At 42.8% G+C, this 15,068-nt stretch overlaps 1 protein-coding gene across 2 annotated transcripts; it reads left to right on the forward strand.

Annotated features, from left to right (window-relative positions):
- Positions 1-1,467: 1,467 nt before the first annotated feature.
- Positions 1,468-14,666, forward strand: MAL2 (mal, T cell differentiation protein 2). Of its 2 annotated transcripts, none has more exons than XM_074886988.1 (4): positions 1,468-1,629; positions 3,980-4,150; positions 9,192-9,350; positions 12,750-14,666. In XM_074886988.1, exons 1-4 carry the CDS (start codon positions 1,495-1,497, stop codon positions 12,819-12,821), a joined length of 537 nt encoding a protein of 178 aa, XP_074743089.1. In that variant the 5' UTR covers positions 1,468-1,494; the 3' UTR covers positions 12,822-14,666. The 2 variants fall into 2 exon arrangements, with proteins under 2 accessions (XP_074743089.1, XP_074743098.1); XM_074886997.1 differs by lacking the exon at positions 12,750-14,666 and adding an exon at positions 12,508-12,665.
- The last annotated feature ends 402 nt before the right edge of the window (positions 14,667-15,068 follow it).

The following is a 15,068-nucleotide window of genomic DNA, read 5'->3' on the forward strand; positions in this document are numbered from 1 at the left end:
TGGGACACAAGGTTCACTTTTAAAATAGGTCTAGAGGAGGAATATTATCTCATCTGATAACCAGTGGGGTAAAGCACTCAGAAAAGAGGGGCTCAGTGCCTTCCTTAGCCTAATGGGGATTCAATCCCACATCTCCCACTTCTTAAGAGTGCAAGAGGCATCCAGCTACAAGGGGCATAGGCACAAGGAGAGAGCACGAGAAAGAATACAAACTGTTGCTTCTTCCTCCTTTAGAAGCCGTGATTTCAAAGCTAAGTGGCTATTACTGCATTTCAGAAGCATCCCAAACCTATTTATGTACTAGGTATGCTGGAAGCCCAGGTGAGTTGTATTTATACGAACCAACTGTTCCCCACCTAGAGCTTGGATTGGGATGAAGACAGGCATCTCAGGCTGCAGCATTTCTTGTCACCACAAAAGCACAAGCAAGAAACATCACGCATCTAAAAATAAAGGAATACAACACCCTAGCTGGTTCAACCTCCAGAGCAGCTGCACACACTTGCATGAAACCTTCTTAAAATGTAATCTTTAAAATCGCAGCTGTGTATGTTGAGGATAAACGTCCAGAAACACTACATGGGATAACACTGGGTGAAACAGTGCTTAGTCATCCTGGCAACAGGATACCCCATCCTCAGCCACACAAGGAGAAATAACAAAAATGCTGGATGATGCCACATCCTTCATCTGGGGAAGACATTTATACAAAGAAGCATGAGAAAATGCATTGTAAGTGGTCTGATGAACATGTACCTTTCTAGACCTCACCTACTCAAAACATTTACATCGAACATTTTCTATTACTTTTAAGTAGTTGTAACACAGTTGGGTCAGATCAAACGAAAAGAAGATACGTACAAAATGGTTTTTGGTATTTTGAATGGGTAAACTAGCAGGTTCCTTAAAAACAAAGGTGCAACCTCCTAATTTTAAGCCTCAAATATCTGTAACCAGAAGGTAAATAACAACCTTTTGCACATCGACATTGGGAAATAACGCCCTAAGTCTGCCTGCATCTGACTCAGGACTTGCGAATGCGGAGCGCTGCGCTCCACTGCCCACACTGACAGCGCTCCCGGGGCAGCCGAAGGCCACCGGCCGGACCGGGCACGGCTCCTCGGGGGAGCCGGGAGGCCAGGGTCGGGCCGCAGCGCCCTCCTGCCCTCCCCACCGCCGGCCACAGCGCTCGGCCGCCAGAAACTGCCCCTGCCCGCCCGCAGCGCCGCCGTCCAGGGCAGCTCTGGGACCCGGCCGGGCGTGGTGAAGCGGCGCAGGTCCGGCCCACGGCACCCCAGGGGCGGCCGCCCCTGCCCGGCCCGGGCGCGGCGGCGGGGCGGGCCCGGCGTGGGGCGGGCAGGAGGGAGGCGGCCGGGGCGGCGCGCACAGGCTCGCCCGCACCTGCTCCCTCCCTCGCCGCCTCCTCCTCGCCCACCTGGCCGCCGTTCGGCCGTCCCCACCGCGCTCGGCAGCAGCCGCCGCCGCCACAGCAACATGTTGCCCAGGGGAGCCTCGTCCATGCCGCCGCCTCCCAACCCCGCTGCCTACTTCCCGCCCCCCCGGGTCACTCTGCCCTCCGGCCTGGAGATCCTGCGCACCTACTCGGGAGCCGTCATCTTCCTGGAGATCGTGAGTGCGGGGTGGGGGCGGGCGGGCGGCCGCCGGTCTTCCCGCGCTTTTCCCTCCCCTCAGCGTCCCGCTGCCCTGCGCCCCGTCTCCTTCCCGCGTAGGCGGTGGTGCCCGGAGCCGAGGGGGACGTGCCTCGGCCCGGGGACCGCCGGGCACTAGCCCCGCGTCGCCCGCTCTCCTCACCTGCCATTTTGTGAGTGGGAAAGGTGCGGGCGGCCGAGGCTGCGGCAGGGGAGAGCCCCCGGGCTGCTCCGCTCCGGCCTTGGGGCCTGGGACGCGGGGCTGTGCCGGGAAGGGCTGCGGGACCCGTCCCCGCTCCCTCCCGCCTGCCCCGGCGTGTTTGCTCACCTCGGGCCGGGCAGCGGCGGCGCTGCCCGCCGCCCGCCCCCCCGCCCCAGGCCGGGCGGCAGCGGGAGGCCCGCAGAGGTGGTTTCACGGCGGTTGTTGAGGCTGTCGAGGACTTTGAGCCACGCGGAGTCCCAGGGCCTAGCACCCGCCATGGAGAGTTACAGTGGTCTTTGCCTGTGTGCGTGTTACGGGTCCGGTGCAGACTCCTGCGAGCGTTCTTGATTTCCTGTGAGTGTAAGACCTTACTGGTGTGCACAGGGCTGAGGACCTCAGAGCTGAGGCTGATGTGCACAGGGCTGAGGTACTAATTAGTAGGAGGAAAACCAAAACAAAACACCTTGTCAAAACTCATCTGATTTTATGTTTTTTTTTTTTTTTTGTGGGGTCAGAGCAGAATACTTCTTGGGTCCTGGTCTGTGAGATGGATCTCACCCTGCAAGCTGTAAAACTGCACCCGAGCAAAGAGCTTAGAGCCCAAGTCCAGGTGCTAAATCAGGCCCTGAGTCAGGGGGGACAAAAGGTTAATTATGTTGGCCAACCTATTATACATCTGACAGCCGAGCTGAAGTTGACAGGTGTGGTATGAGGGAAATGACACAACAGTGGGCGCTGAGATTAGCAGTTTCTCCAGTGATTTCTAAATTTATTTTTAAAGAAGCCTGAAAGGTTGTACACTCAAAATACTGAAAACATTTCATGTGTCGCTACTTTCTGTTTAACAGACACTTTCTGCTATTCCTTCTGCTTCCTCACTGCCCATCACTATCTGGTCTCTGAGTAACAGACTTGCACCTGCAGTCTTGTGAAACTAGAGAAAGTTTGGTTCTTCACAACAGCTAAAAAAGGAACCCTAGAGAACAACCTGAAGGCTAATACATGAACTCTTGGGAGCTTTGAGCTGAGACTAGCAACGCATCTTTGCATATACGCTGCTGCAGTGTAACACAAGAGAAGAACCAACTCATTTTATAGCAGCATCTTTTGAAAGGTATCTCTCATCCAACCTTGATTCAAAAGGAGGTTCTCTCAATATGAAAATGTAACCTCTGACTTTGTAGTTGTGAATCTGTGATTTAAACAGGAAAGTAGTAACTTGCTTGGAAATTGTACCTGTGACTACACAGAAGGTTGGATTATGAAATTAAATCTTTCTGTAATGAACATACTTCAGATGGCAATTATGATTTTCTCCAGTTATTTTTTTTCATGAAGAGGCAGGATTTGCAGGGAGAAATAGTACCCTTCCTTAGACCAAGAGGTGATTAAACCAGGCAAGCCTTAGAGTACATAAATCCTCCATCAGCCCATCATAACACAGCATCCCACCACTCATTCACTGAAATCAGCATACTGAAAAGAAAATTGGCGGTGCTGAATTCTTCCCTGGGTTATGATAATTCTGGAAAGCTGTATGTTTTTCTAGTCATTACAACATAATTTACAACTCACCTTATTCTGTATTCTAGTTTTATCTTTCACTTCATTGCTTAATGTGTTTGCTTTCAGCCTTTTATTACAAATGCATTGAAAAAGAGGATGCAATTTCATCTGTTTTCTGTATCTCATCTGATTAGGACTACAAAACTAATCAGTATGAGATTTAATCAAAATCTGATGTACATCCTTGTCATGCTAACTTTAGTATATATAGATTTGTACATGTGTGTGTGAACCATGTTTTTACATTTCTTATATTTCCCTAAAGATGAGAATAAGGGTAAAATTTTCAGCAGCAGCATGCAAGTCACCTGGGTTTGTAAATCCCATCTTCAAGACTACTTTAAGAGCTTTTTAAGAATTTCAGAGTGGCTTCATCTCACTGGCACTTAGTGCCTATCATTTCTGAGAACAGCACTTGGGCTCCCTGAGTACTTTTGAAGTGTTTCCTCATGGTTCCTAAAAGTAATCTGAGGACGTATTGTTGTGTGATATTAGTTCTTAGGCAGAAAGGACTGAATAAAAATTATCTCTCAGTTCATCATCTGTATTCCTTTCCTTGCAGCTGTTTGGAACGATAGTCTGGATTTTGGTAGCTTCTACCCGAGTTCCACTGCCACTGCTGCAGGGATGGGTCATGTTTGTAGCGGTGACTGCGTGGTTCCTGTCCATTGTGTTCCTCTGCGTGTTCCTCTTCGGTTATGCAAATAGAATTGCTGTCAACTGGAACCAGACGGTAAGATTTTTTTCTTTATTTAAGGAGTCCCTTTGTTTTATACACTGAAAATCATGTCATGAGAAGTAATGATCCTAAGCCTTAATGCCTGGCCTTCTGTTTTAGCAGAAAGTTTTTCAAAACAGAGGAATCCAAAACTGGAAGAAGAAAGAGTAGGGCTACAAGGATAATGGATGAAATACAGGACCTGTTTTATGATGTAGGTTGAAAGAGCCAATCTTTTGAAACTGATTGAAGGAGTATACTTCCCCTCTATGAGCAAATAAAATGCATGAGTGTCAGGGAGAGGACTAGTTCAACAAGGCATGACAGCAAGTTGGTTTAAATATCCAGAAACTGGACTGGAAATTGGAAAATATTTTCTGACTATTAGAGAGGTGGTAGTAACAACCTGTGAATAATTGGGCAGTAGAAAGATATGTCTGATATTGTAAAGAAAGTGATACGTTTGTGAACATGGTGTGATGTGGTTGTCTGAGATGGCACTGACTGGTCTAAAGCACCCATGACCTAAGAAAGTCTTCTGCTGACTTTTGGGTCAATTCCTTAAAGCTAGGACAGCATTGGTGAGTGGCTGTTAGACCTTAGGTAGTCAAAGACAACATAACCTGCAATATGATATAGCTTAACATCTTTTTAGGGGACTTAATATTTATCTTTCTTAGAGGAAGCTTGTTGAGACTACAGATATCATTATACTCTGCTCAGCTTTTCTTCATTGTGAAGACAAGACTTGATTCTTGCTGTAATTGATTGTTACGGCTTGTGCTAGTAGTTCTCACAGACTGTACCTTCTGGTTAAAAAAGGGAAGCTGTTGGCTCCAGTTTTTACCAACTGCACGGTACCTCAGGTTATTGACTGCTAATTTATGTACCCCTTTGTTGTCATTAACTGCTTTTTACTTTGAGTTTTTAGCGGTCAAGTAGTTGAGCATGAGATGGTATCACTCTGTCTTGTATTACTGGAAGTGAATAATAAGAAGTGGCAAAACTGTGATCAGAATGGCAATTTCAAAAAAATCTTCCAAAAGGACCAGAACTTCTGAAATACTAAAGTATGGCTGATTGTAACTGCTGATCACCTTTACCTTCCTCCTATGTGGCTTAGTCTTCCTACTGACACTTTTCTTGATCATAGCTGGAATTGTGTGCTTCAGTATCAACATCTGTGATTATCTGTTCAAGTTATTCATGGACAATCCCTTAAAACAAAAGGTCTTTAAAGGAAATCATAGAGCTTTATGAGTTTGGGGCTCTAATTGATAACTAAAAAGCCCCTCAATGGTAACAGACTGGATTCTATGAAAACAAACTTTAGCAGTTTTATAGTGAATACACATACATACAGTGTCAGCTTTGTAGCACAATACAGGCAGTAATTAGGCTAATAATGAGTTACAATTAGAGAGACCTTCACAAGGATTTATGCTGTGACATCCTCACAAGTTATGATGCAACAAAGCCCTTGAGCATGTGCATAACTTAAGTAAATTAATAGTGTCCTGGGTTTCATTGAAACTGTTCGCCAATTTGCAATCATGCATCTATTTAAAAGTTGCTGGGTGAGTGCATAGCCTTTCATAGATGGAAAATGCTATACAAATGTTCATCATGTAATAATTGTGTGTGTCTTACACAGTGGCTACTTGATGCTGGCACTGATTTGTTATACTGTTACTTTCGTTCCCTTGTATATGATAAATTACTGAAAAACTTCTATGTCAGGAAGTTGCTACATGACTTGTATAAAAGCTGCATCTGTGGGACTCTGTAACTTAATGTAAAAAGCTGTCATAACTAAGTCAACATTTTAAATAAATACAGATTGAATCATTTTATCTCTAACATGGTAGGTGAAATCCAGCCCCTTCCAGCTGTCAATGAAAGTAACACTAGATAGATCATCTGATGACTCTTTTCAGGTACCCAGATGTTCTGTAACTTGGCACTAAACTCCTCAGGAGCACTTTACAAGGAGTTTTTTTATCTTCTGTGGCAAATAAATAATTACTAGAAACACTAAAACTATTACTATAAAATATAAAAGTGTACCTGTTCAGCTTAGGTTGGCATGTGTTTAGATAAATACATGGGGTTTGCTATTTCATAATTTAAATTTACAGTAGAACTCAGAAGCTACAGGTCATTAGATCAGGTCAAAAATGGGAAGAGTCATGGCTCAGGTATATTGGAGTACTATGGCTTCATGTAGAGACTGATGAACAAATGTGGTTTAAGACTTCAGGAGTTTAAAAAATAGCATAGGATTCTGACAGCCCTGCATTTAGTAACACCTTACGTTGTAAGTAGCTCCATTGATACTAATACAGTTACTTAAAAAGTAAGATGCTACACAGTGAAAAGATGAGGGAAAGTATGGACCTTATGGAGGTATATGCCTCTCTACATCACTGTATTAAACCAGATGGTATATGACAAATACTGTCCTTTACAGCCTGACTCACAACACGCTCATTTACAAAATTAGATGTGACCTAACATACCATGCAGATCCGGTGGTGTTTTACATACACTTTGTATGAGGTTTCAATGATTGTACAAGTGTAGAGGCAAGGGAGAGTCAGGCACCATGCTAACAATAACTAAAACAGAACAAACCCTTCCTTCTAAGATCTTGAGGCTTTTTGGTCACAGAAACCATAACCGTATGAACGTGAAACCTTACTGATGCTTTGCTGTAATTGCTGCCAGAAGGACATTAGAGGGTTTGGCAGGAGAAGGAAGGAAATTACAGAGTTTGTCTTCTGAAAATACCTCTCATATATGTAGTCAGCACTGTCTTCCTCATGGAGCTGTTCGAGCTCCTTCATGAGCAATGACGCCAGAAGTGTACAGCTGGTAACACTGACGTTAGTTGCATGCTAGGTATTTAGCAGGCCAAGAATAATGAGTGTCCTTAATTAACCGTGGGTTTACACAGACCTTTCAAGTTGCTGGAATCCTGTGCTATGAAATGGGTATGTCAGGCCATGATACGGGGTCCAGTATTTGCCACACAGTGAGCACATGCCTGCCTGCAGACTGACGTGGTGCACGTCGGCGGTAGTGTGAAAGATGTGCTTGTGTGTCTGCCAGCTCGAGTGAGCAGAAGCCACAACAGTAAGTGTCCGGTGGGGAGAAGTGCCTCCCCCAGCTGCAGTAGAGCACTGCAGCTTCTTCGATGCTTCAGCGCTCTCATGCTGGAGTAGGTCCCTACTGTTTTTCTCTGAGCTACACATGTTACAGCAGAGCTGGAGACTGAGGGAATGTGTCTTATGCCCAAAGCTCGAGATCTGGCAAGCCAAGCACATAAAGGCTATCCAGCTAGGTCAGGAAGCCACCCTCTTCCCCCTTAGGTTCTCAGTTCTGTTGATGTCAGTGGGGCCTTCCTGGTGATATTCCAAGAGGAAGTAATTGTGTTTAAAAAATAGGAGAAAAAAAACCCCAAAACAGCCAAGGTAGGAAACCAGAAGTTGGGAATTACCAAATCTTGGATTCCCAGTAATTAGCAGTCATTAAGAAAAGCAGTACACTCTGTGACCTAACCTCAAATGATCAAATGATTCTTACCTAAGAGAAAATTATTTTCTGATCTAAGCGGAATGGGAAGCTGTAGTAGCAGCTTATATTGTAACTTATCAAAACGGACTAGGGTGTGATTTAAGTAGCTTTAGCTGCTATCAAATATGGAACAACTGATGAGTTTGAAAAGAAAATTCTTTCAATGAAAAGAAAATCTCACATCTACAAAGAAACAATTCTCTAAACAGGGAAATGCAGCACATTCTGACTTCAGTATCAGTCAGTAGGTAAGGATGTTGCACAGTAATTTCTGGTGCATATGAATGCTGTCTGCAGTTGTGATGGACTCGCACGTGGTGTACCCTGGGTTCTCACTCTTGGCGTACTGGTAATCCATTGCACTCAAGTGAATTAAAAGTGCGTTGTTCTGGAGATAAACTATATAATGTGGATAATATCAACAAAAAGCGTACATGTGTATAAATTTAAAAATTGTGTCTATGGCTTTTGAAGACCTGCAAAGGTAATAGGTACAATGTAGATGTATGGACTCAGGAGCTGAGTGCAGTGCACATGTCAGCTTTGCAGACTCAACAGCAGAAGGAGATGTTGCAAGAATATTTTAGACATTTTAAAACGGTACTGGAACATGTCTTGGATCTTGCTGTGTGGAACACTGGACTCTGAAATACAACCCGCAAAGAGATTTAGGCACCAGAGCAGCTTTTTCATGTGCTCTAGTAATGGAATCCAGAAATGAGAGTGAGATGTTTAAACCTTGTATTCAGCTAGCGTTCACCACAGAGGAGGGGATCTCCTAGAAAAGGCCAGGAGAGAAGCATGTTTAAAGTAAATCCTAACTCCTGTCCTCTCAAGTCTTTGGCGTTTTATTCCACAGTATCATGAAGTACTTCCAAATTACTGTATTTTTGGTAGAGCCAAGACAGAGAGAGTTGAGGAAACGCCTCAGTTCTTGGTTTCTGATTGTACTGGGAAGTAAACTCCAGCTGTGTCAAGGCTGAGGTGTTTCTGGGCATTTACAGAAGAAAAATTTAACCGTGGAGGGGAACTTCTGGAACTTTAGTTATAGCTGAGAAGGGATTTGGGGGACTGCAAACTTTTATTGTACTGCTTAAATTGTGGTAATTGTGGCCTGTATGTCCCTTTTTTATCTAAGCTGTATGAATGGAGAGTTCTGTAAGCTCTAATAGCTTTAAAGTGATCTAAAAGGTCAGCGTATGTACATGTAGATGAGCACATGCCTCTTAATTTGGAAGAATGTAGGGTTTGGGGAGAGGGAGAGTTGCCATTTATTCACTAATTATGTGAGTTGCTTATGATTGCAAGCAGCTGTGAAAACATGTCCAAGTTAAGCTCTGGGATGGCTTTAACACTGCTTATCTAAAGTTACTGTTATCAGTGCTCGCTTCATGTTTCAGTGTTGGGTTTCATTTGTACTGAGACTAGAAGAATTAAGTATGTATTGCAGCCCAGACTGATTCTGTTATTTGCTTTTCAGGATTTTCTTTTCCATGGGGCTACTTTTGTCTTTTATTTTGGAGCTTTTCTACTGCAAGCAGCAACTACATCTCTGCATCACTTTCCCCGCAAATTCAATTCCACCACACAAGAGAAGATTCTAGCCGATCATGAATATAACATAAGCATAGCAGCCTCGGTATGTATTTCATATATTTGTATCTGGGGAACAGAAGTCTGTTGTAAGCCCTTGTAGCCAACCATTCAGCTTGGGAACATAATAGCAAGCTGGAATAGACAGAAGAGCTGTGAGAGAAAGGATTGTCTTTGAGAGGAGCAAATAGTGTCTAATAGTGACATGCAAAAAATATTGGAATAAGCTAATGCTGATGTGATAGATGCTCAGTTGCTACTCAAACTGTAGTGTCTTAAATATATGATCGCTACAGCTTAAAATTTTTAGAAGAGATATTTTGTAAAAGCAATGTTGGTTATTAGAATATTTATTAGAATAAAAAGATAACAGCTGAGCCTTCATCAGAGCATCAGGTGTGAATTTCATGTGCTCAAACTTTCAGTTGCTTTTTTTATACCGTTTAGATAGTCCTGAACATGCCAACATGAACAAACCTTGGACTAGCTCCTTGGGAAGCTCCAGATATGTACTTACTACATCAGGCCTAAAAGTAAGGGCTGTGCTGTCTCTTATGGCAGGACTAGAGTGCTTTTATTGATAGCCTGAGCTCAGACTGCACACTTCTCACTGTAGTTGCATCATCACTGAATCACTGTATCTGGTGATGTGGGTGTGCGTAGCTGAGTCAGAAAATATACCAGGCTCTAGCTTTCTCCCTGGCTGGAATCCTGAAGGGCAAGTAGAGGTGTGCCAGTAGGCTTAACTTAAAGAACTGGAACTAGTGAAAGGAGGTTGCAGAGAGCTGGGGATGAGCCTCTTTAACCAAGTAATGAGTGATAAGACAAGAGGGAATGGCCTCAAGTTGTGCCAGGGAAGGTTTAGACTGGATATTAGCAAGTATTTCTTTACAGAACGGGTTGTTAGGCGTTGAAATGGGCTGCCCAGGGAGGTGGTGGAGTCCCCATCTCGGGAGGTGTTTAAGAGTAGGGTTGACATAGCACTTAGGGACATGGTGTAGTTGGGAACTGTCAGTGCTACGTTAAAGATTGGACTAGATGATCTTCAAGGTCCTTTCCAACCTAGATGATTCTGTGATTCTGTGATAGTGCTTTTATTCTTTTTTTACCATTCAGAGGGTCTTGCATACTTCAGATAACTGTATATATTTATTAAGCTCCTAAAACCCTCTGTGGGTATCTGTTCTTCTTAAAACTAAATACACCATAAATTTTGCACGGTAAACACCTTCAGTTCATCTTAAAATAAAGACAGGTCATAGAATGGTTTGGGTTAGAAGGGACCTTAAAGACCATCTAGTTCCAACCCCCCTGCCATGGGCAGGGACACCTTCCACTAGACCAGGTTGCTCAAAGCCCCGTCCAACCTGGCCTTGAACACTTCCAGGGAGGGGGCAGCCACAACTTCTCTGAGCACGATGAACGTGAGGTGTAAGGTTCTTTCTTGCAAGAGGAGAATAAAAAGTAAAGGTCTTTTGCTTTGGCAAGCCAGTCTCTGGAGGGGTGAGGTGGGCATGTTGGTCTCCAAGTCCAGAGTGCCTCATCTTTATCCACTTACCAGTAACACACTAGAGCACACCTGATCCCTCTGTGGCCATATGGCTGTCGTGGTTTAACCCCAGCCAGCAACTGAGCACCACACAGCTGCTCGCTCACTCCCCACCTTCCACTCTGTGGGATGGGGGAGAGAATTGAGGGAGAAAAAAAAGTAAAAGTCATGGGTTGAGATAAAGACGGTTTAATAGGACAGAAAAGGGAGGGAAAATAATAATAGAATATACTAAACTGGTGGCACACAATGCAGTTGCTTGCCACCTGCTGACTGATGCCCAGCCAATCCCCAAGCCACGGAGTCCCCCAGCCAACTCCCCCCATTTATATACTGGGCATGACATCATATGGTATGGAATATCCCTTTGGCCAGTTGAGGTTGACTGTCCTGGCTGTGTCCCCTCCCAGCTTCTCATGTGCTCCCAGCCTCCACTGGCAGGGCAGCGTGAGAAGCTGAAAAGTCCTTGGCTTAGCAAAAACACTGTTTAGCAACAACTAAAACATCATTGTGTTATCAACATTATTCTCATCCCAAATCCAAAACACAGCACTGTACCAGCTACTGGGGAGAAAATTAACTTTATTCCAGCTGAAACCAGGACAATGGCACAAGGACAGAGGTGGTGTCTCATAGCTGTGCCTGAACTAAGGAAGGGCTTTATACTAAGTAAGTATCTCAAATTCTACCCTTAAGTGTAGCTCTTCAATCCCTGTTCAGTGTGTTCAGATCCACTGAGTATATGGTCACTTCTGTCATTTACTGGGTCCCCTTACCATACTATTTTTCCAAGGGAGAATTCAGTTCTTCAAGCCCCCTAAATCCCTGTCAAGGGACGAGGTGAGTCTTTTGTAACTTGCCTTAGTATTTTTAATTAAGAGAAGCTGGGAAATGGTGAATCGGATAGCTGTAGTATTTAGTGTCTTTGCATTTTTTCCAAAAGTACATAGTTCGAAAGTCAGGACATAAAGAAAAAAATTGTAATCCTTTGAAACACTTCATTAAAACAGTCCTGTGATTTACATGGAAAAAAATAAAGGTTAACATTTTGTCTTTTAAAATTACTTTTGTATACTGTGATTAAAAATATCTATGTTCATTTTATATGGGTGATAGTTCTATGGTGTAGCATCTGTTCAAAACTTTAATTGTCAAATTAACACTTGGATGGAAAGCAAGGGATAAGTTATTACAACATGATTGAATTAGTATGTTCTAAGAGACAGAATCCATCGTTAGCACCAGACAATACAAGAAACTTTCTCTCAGCAATGCAGTTTCTCATTTCTTCCTTCTGGTTTACATTATATAGTCAAGTTTGCTGTGGCATGACCTTCAGTTCAAATCTATTCAATTCAGTTCTTGAGCAGTAGTGACTTCCCAGCATTTCTCAGGCAATTGTTCTAATGGCTGGTTATCTGGTCAAGGAGGCTGGATTTGAAGCTGTTTCTGTATTTCTGCAAGTAAAAAGTGTTCTGCTGTTTAGAGGGATATCTTCTTAGTTGTTGGCTGGTAAAGGCATTCACTTGGAAACAAATCTGAGATTAATGTTTGATCAGTCTAGAGAAGAGAAAACTGAAATATGTGGCATACATACACATGATTACTTTGTACCATAACTTATGCAGACATTCTGTTTCATAATCTATTTCAGAATGTCTTCTGAAGCAAGCAACTAAATTAAAAGCAGTAACATGGGGTTATAACGGAGAGATTCATGAGAAAACTTCAGAGGATCCCAAATCTATCTTTACCTTAAGCATTTTAGCTGGGGAAGGTGACTTTTGAATCATTTGTGTTCCTGTATTCATTTAGAACAGAAATAAAAAGTAGAACAATATAATGTGTGATTCAATTTTTTCTTTTTTCTTCTTTTTTTCCCTGTTCCTCCTCTAGATTTTTGCCTTTGCAACAGCTGTTTGTTATGGTTGCAGCACAGCCCTGGCTTTAAGGAGATGGAGGCTATAGCAGTTGAAGAGAAGGTTAATGCCTGAGTGTTCTACTTCAGATCAAATTAAGTACTGTTTGTATGCTTTACTGTAATTCCAAGAAGACTTTTTTTGCTTAAAATCTGTTTTAAAGTGCTGAAATGCCAATAACCCCTAATCAGGATTTCCTTAACAGAAGTTTCCATCTCTGCCCTTTCTAATTTTTACTTTTATTGTGTACTCTTCAGAAGCATACTCATTGTATGGTATTATAGAGTTCAGGGATAAACAGATGTCTCATTAGCAGATAACAGAATTCTAGCACTAAATCAGAAGAGGAAGAAAATGGAAACTAAATCAACATGTTAACTGCATAGGCAGCTAAAAAGCTCCCCCCTTGTAAAGTCCTGGGAGTGGGCCTTCAGTGTTTTGCAGCATTACAGTGCGTTCCACACAGGTAGAGCCTCGAGGCTCCTTGTGGAGACATGGGTTACTTCTGTGCTGCTCCTTGTATGATCAGAGCCCAAGCTGACTTTGTGATACCAACCTAGTATGTCTATTAACAACTTTGATGTACAGAGAAAATATTTTAAATATCCATCCAGTGAAATCTTTCGATACTCTTTTATAGCCATATCCAGCTATGGTCATCTGATCCTTAAAGCTTACTGTATTCCTTAGTAGATGGAAACTGTTTGGGACTGTCAGTCAGTAGTTCATTAGTTTTAGAATTTAGCTTAATCAGATCTATTTATACTGCAAAACAAAACAGTGCATTTGTGTTGTGTGTGTATATACATGGTATATTTTTGTTTAACAGGAATATTTGCACTGTTTTACTTTGTTGGAGTACAGCTTTGTTTTGTTACTTCAAGTGCTGCATTTGTTACTTATTATGTGAGTCAATATCATTTGAATGGAATGTTACCAAATGGTGAATAATGTCTGACCTCAATTCTTGCAGTGTATTATTTGTTGCATTCTAAACCTGCAGTGTTGTAAAGGTGTTTTTATTTGGACAGATGCCTATGCAACATCTTACTGAAAACAGTGGAATGCAAAGCAGTCCGCCCACTATGGAGTTTGCTTTTGGCATGAAGTTTAATTGAGCCTCTCTTGAATGTCCCTGTTGTATAATTACATGCAATATTATATATAGAAAATTAATTTAACAAAACTAAACGACAACATTGCGCTCTGCTCCCTAACACTCATGCCGTTTTGCAGATGGTGAAACTTTTTTTTTTTACAATGCTAGTAAATAATTTTTGCTCTTGTGAATAGTGCCAAATTGATAACCTGGGAGAATAAAGGCTCACTGTCATTCGTAAAACAGCTTGCTCACCACATCTTGCCAGTGCACCTGAATATTCTGCAGAGACCAGTAGTGGTTGGGTAAGGGAAGACAGGACTTTCTTCATTCCCAGGCCTACTCATTCTCCTTGAGCCAACAAGGGTGTCTGCTATGAAGGTTATTTTATCAAACTTGTCAGGTACAAGGATCTCTGAGAGCCAGCCACCTTCAGTAGTGCCCTGCAGTCCCTGCTGGCCCAGGACAGGTTCTTAGGGATGACGTAGCAGAGAGTGGCAGCCCTTCTGACGACTGGAACCACTTGGTCGTCCTGAATTACTGCAATGGGATGTTTTCATATATCTTGTTTTCTGAAATTTTTATCTTCCAAAGATTTTGTACTCTGGCTGATTTTTTTTTTTTTTCTAATTCTCTACTTGCATTGAAACTTGTTTTGTGAACATTTTATCTAGAGCCATATACTTTTAAAAATACTTCATATTGTATAAAATACATTTACACTGGAGTATATGGATGAAGGTATATAACAAAGACTTATGCTAAGCAGCATTAAAGTTACTTATATTTATGGCAGTAGTCTGGTTATTAATTCTGTCTTTGGAAACTATCAAAAAGCTACCTTGCAATTTGAGCTGACATATAAAATTGACAGATAAAATTAAGGCTAAGATTTCTTGAGAAGGCACAGTTACATTGGTGCTAGTTTTGTATAGCGGTTTGCCATGTGACAAAGCCTCAGTATTAGTGAGGAGAGGAGTAAGGTCGGCTACAACAACATTACAGATGGATGCTGATCCTTGGTGTGGTTTCTGCTTCATCCGGCAACCTGGATGTGCACTGCACACCACAGACTCTGCATGCCGCAGCCACCGTCTCTGCGGCCAGCTAGGATGATGGGGGAAAGATCTTAACGTTTTGCCTAGTTAAACCTAAGAGTATGAATCCCACACATGGTGTCAATTAAAAAGCCGTCCA

Source organism: Strix uralensis, chromosome 1 (assembly GCF_047716275.1).
Source record: "Strix uralensis isolate ZFMK-TIS-50842 chromosome 1, bStrUra1, whole genome shotgun sequence".
In the NCBI taxonomy this organism is placed as follows: domain Eukaryota; kingdom Metazoa; phylum Chordata; class Aves; order Strigiformes; family Strigidae; genus Strix; species Strix uralensis.

What these genes read in the sequence shown, in the direction of transcription:
- MAL2 (XM_074886988.1), top strand. Translation starts at nt 1,495, where the DNA reads ATGTTGCCCAGGGGAGCCTCGTCCATGCCGCCGCCTCCCAACCCCGCT. An exon ending in CCGTCATCTTCCTGGAGATC is followed by an intron (nt 1,630 to 3,979) that starts GTGAGTGCGGGG and finishes CTTTCCTTGCAG; the next exon opens with CTGTTTGGAACGATAGTCTG. An exon ending in CTGTCAACTGGAACCAGACG is followed by an intron (nt 4,151 to 9,191) that starts GTAAGATTTTTT and finishes TTTGCTTTTCAG; the next exon opens with GATTTTCTTTTCCATGGGGC.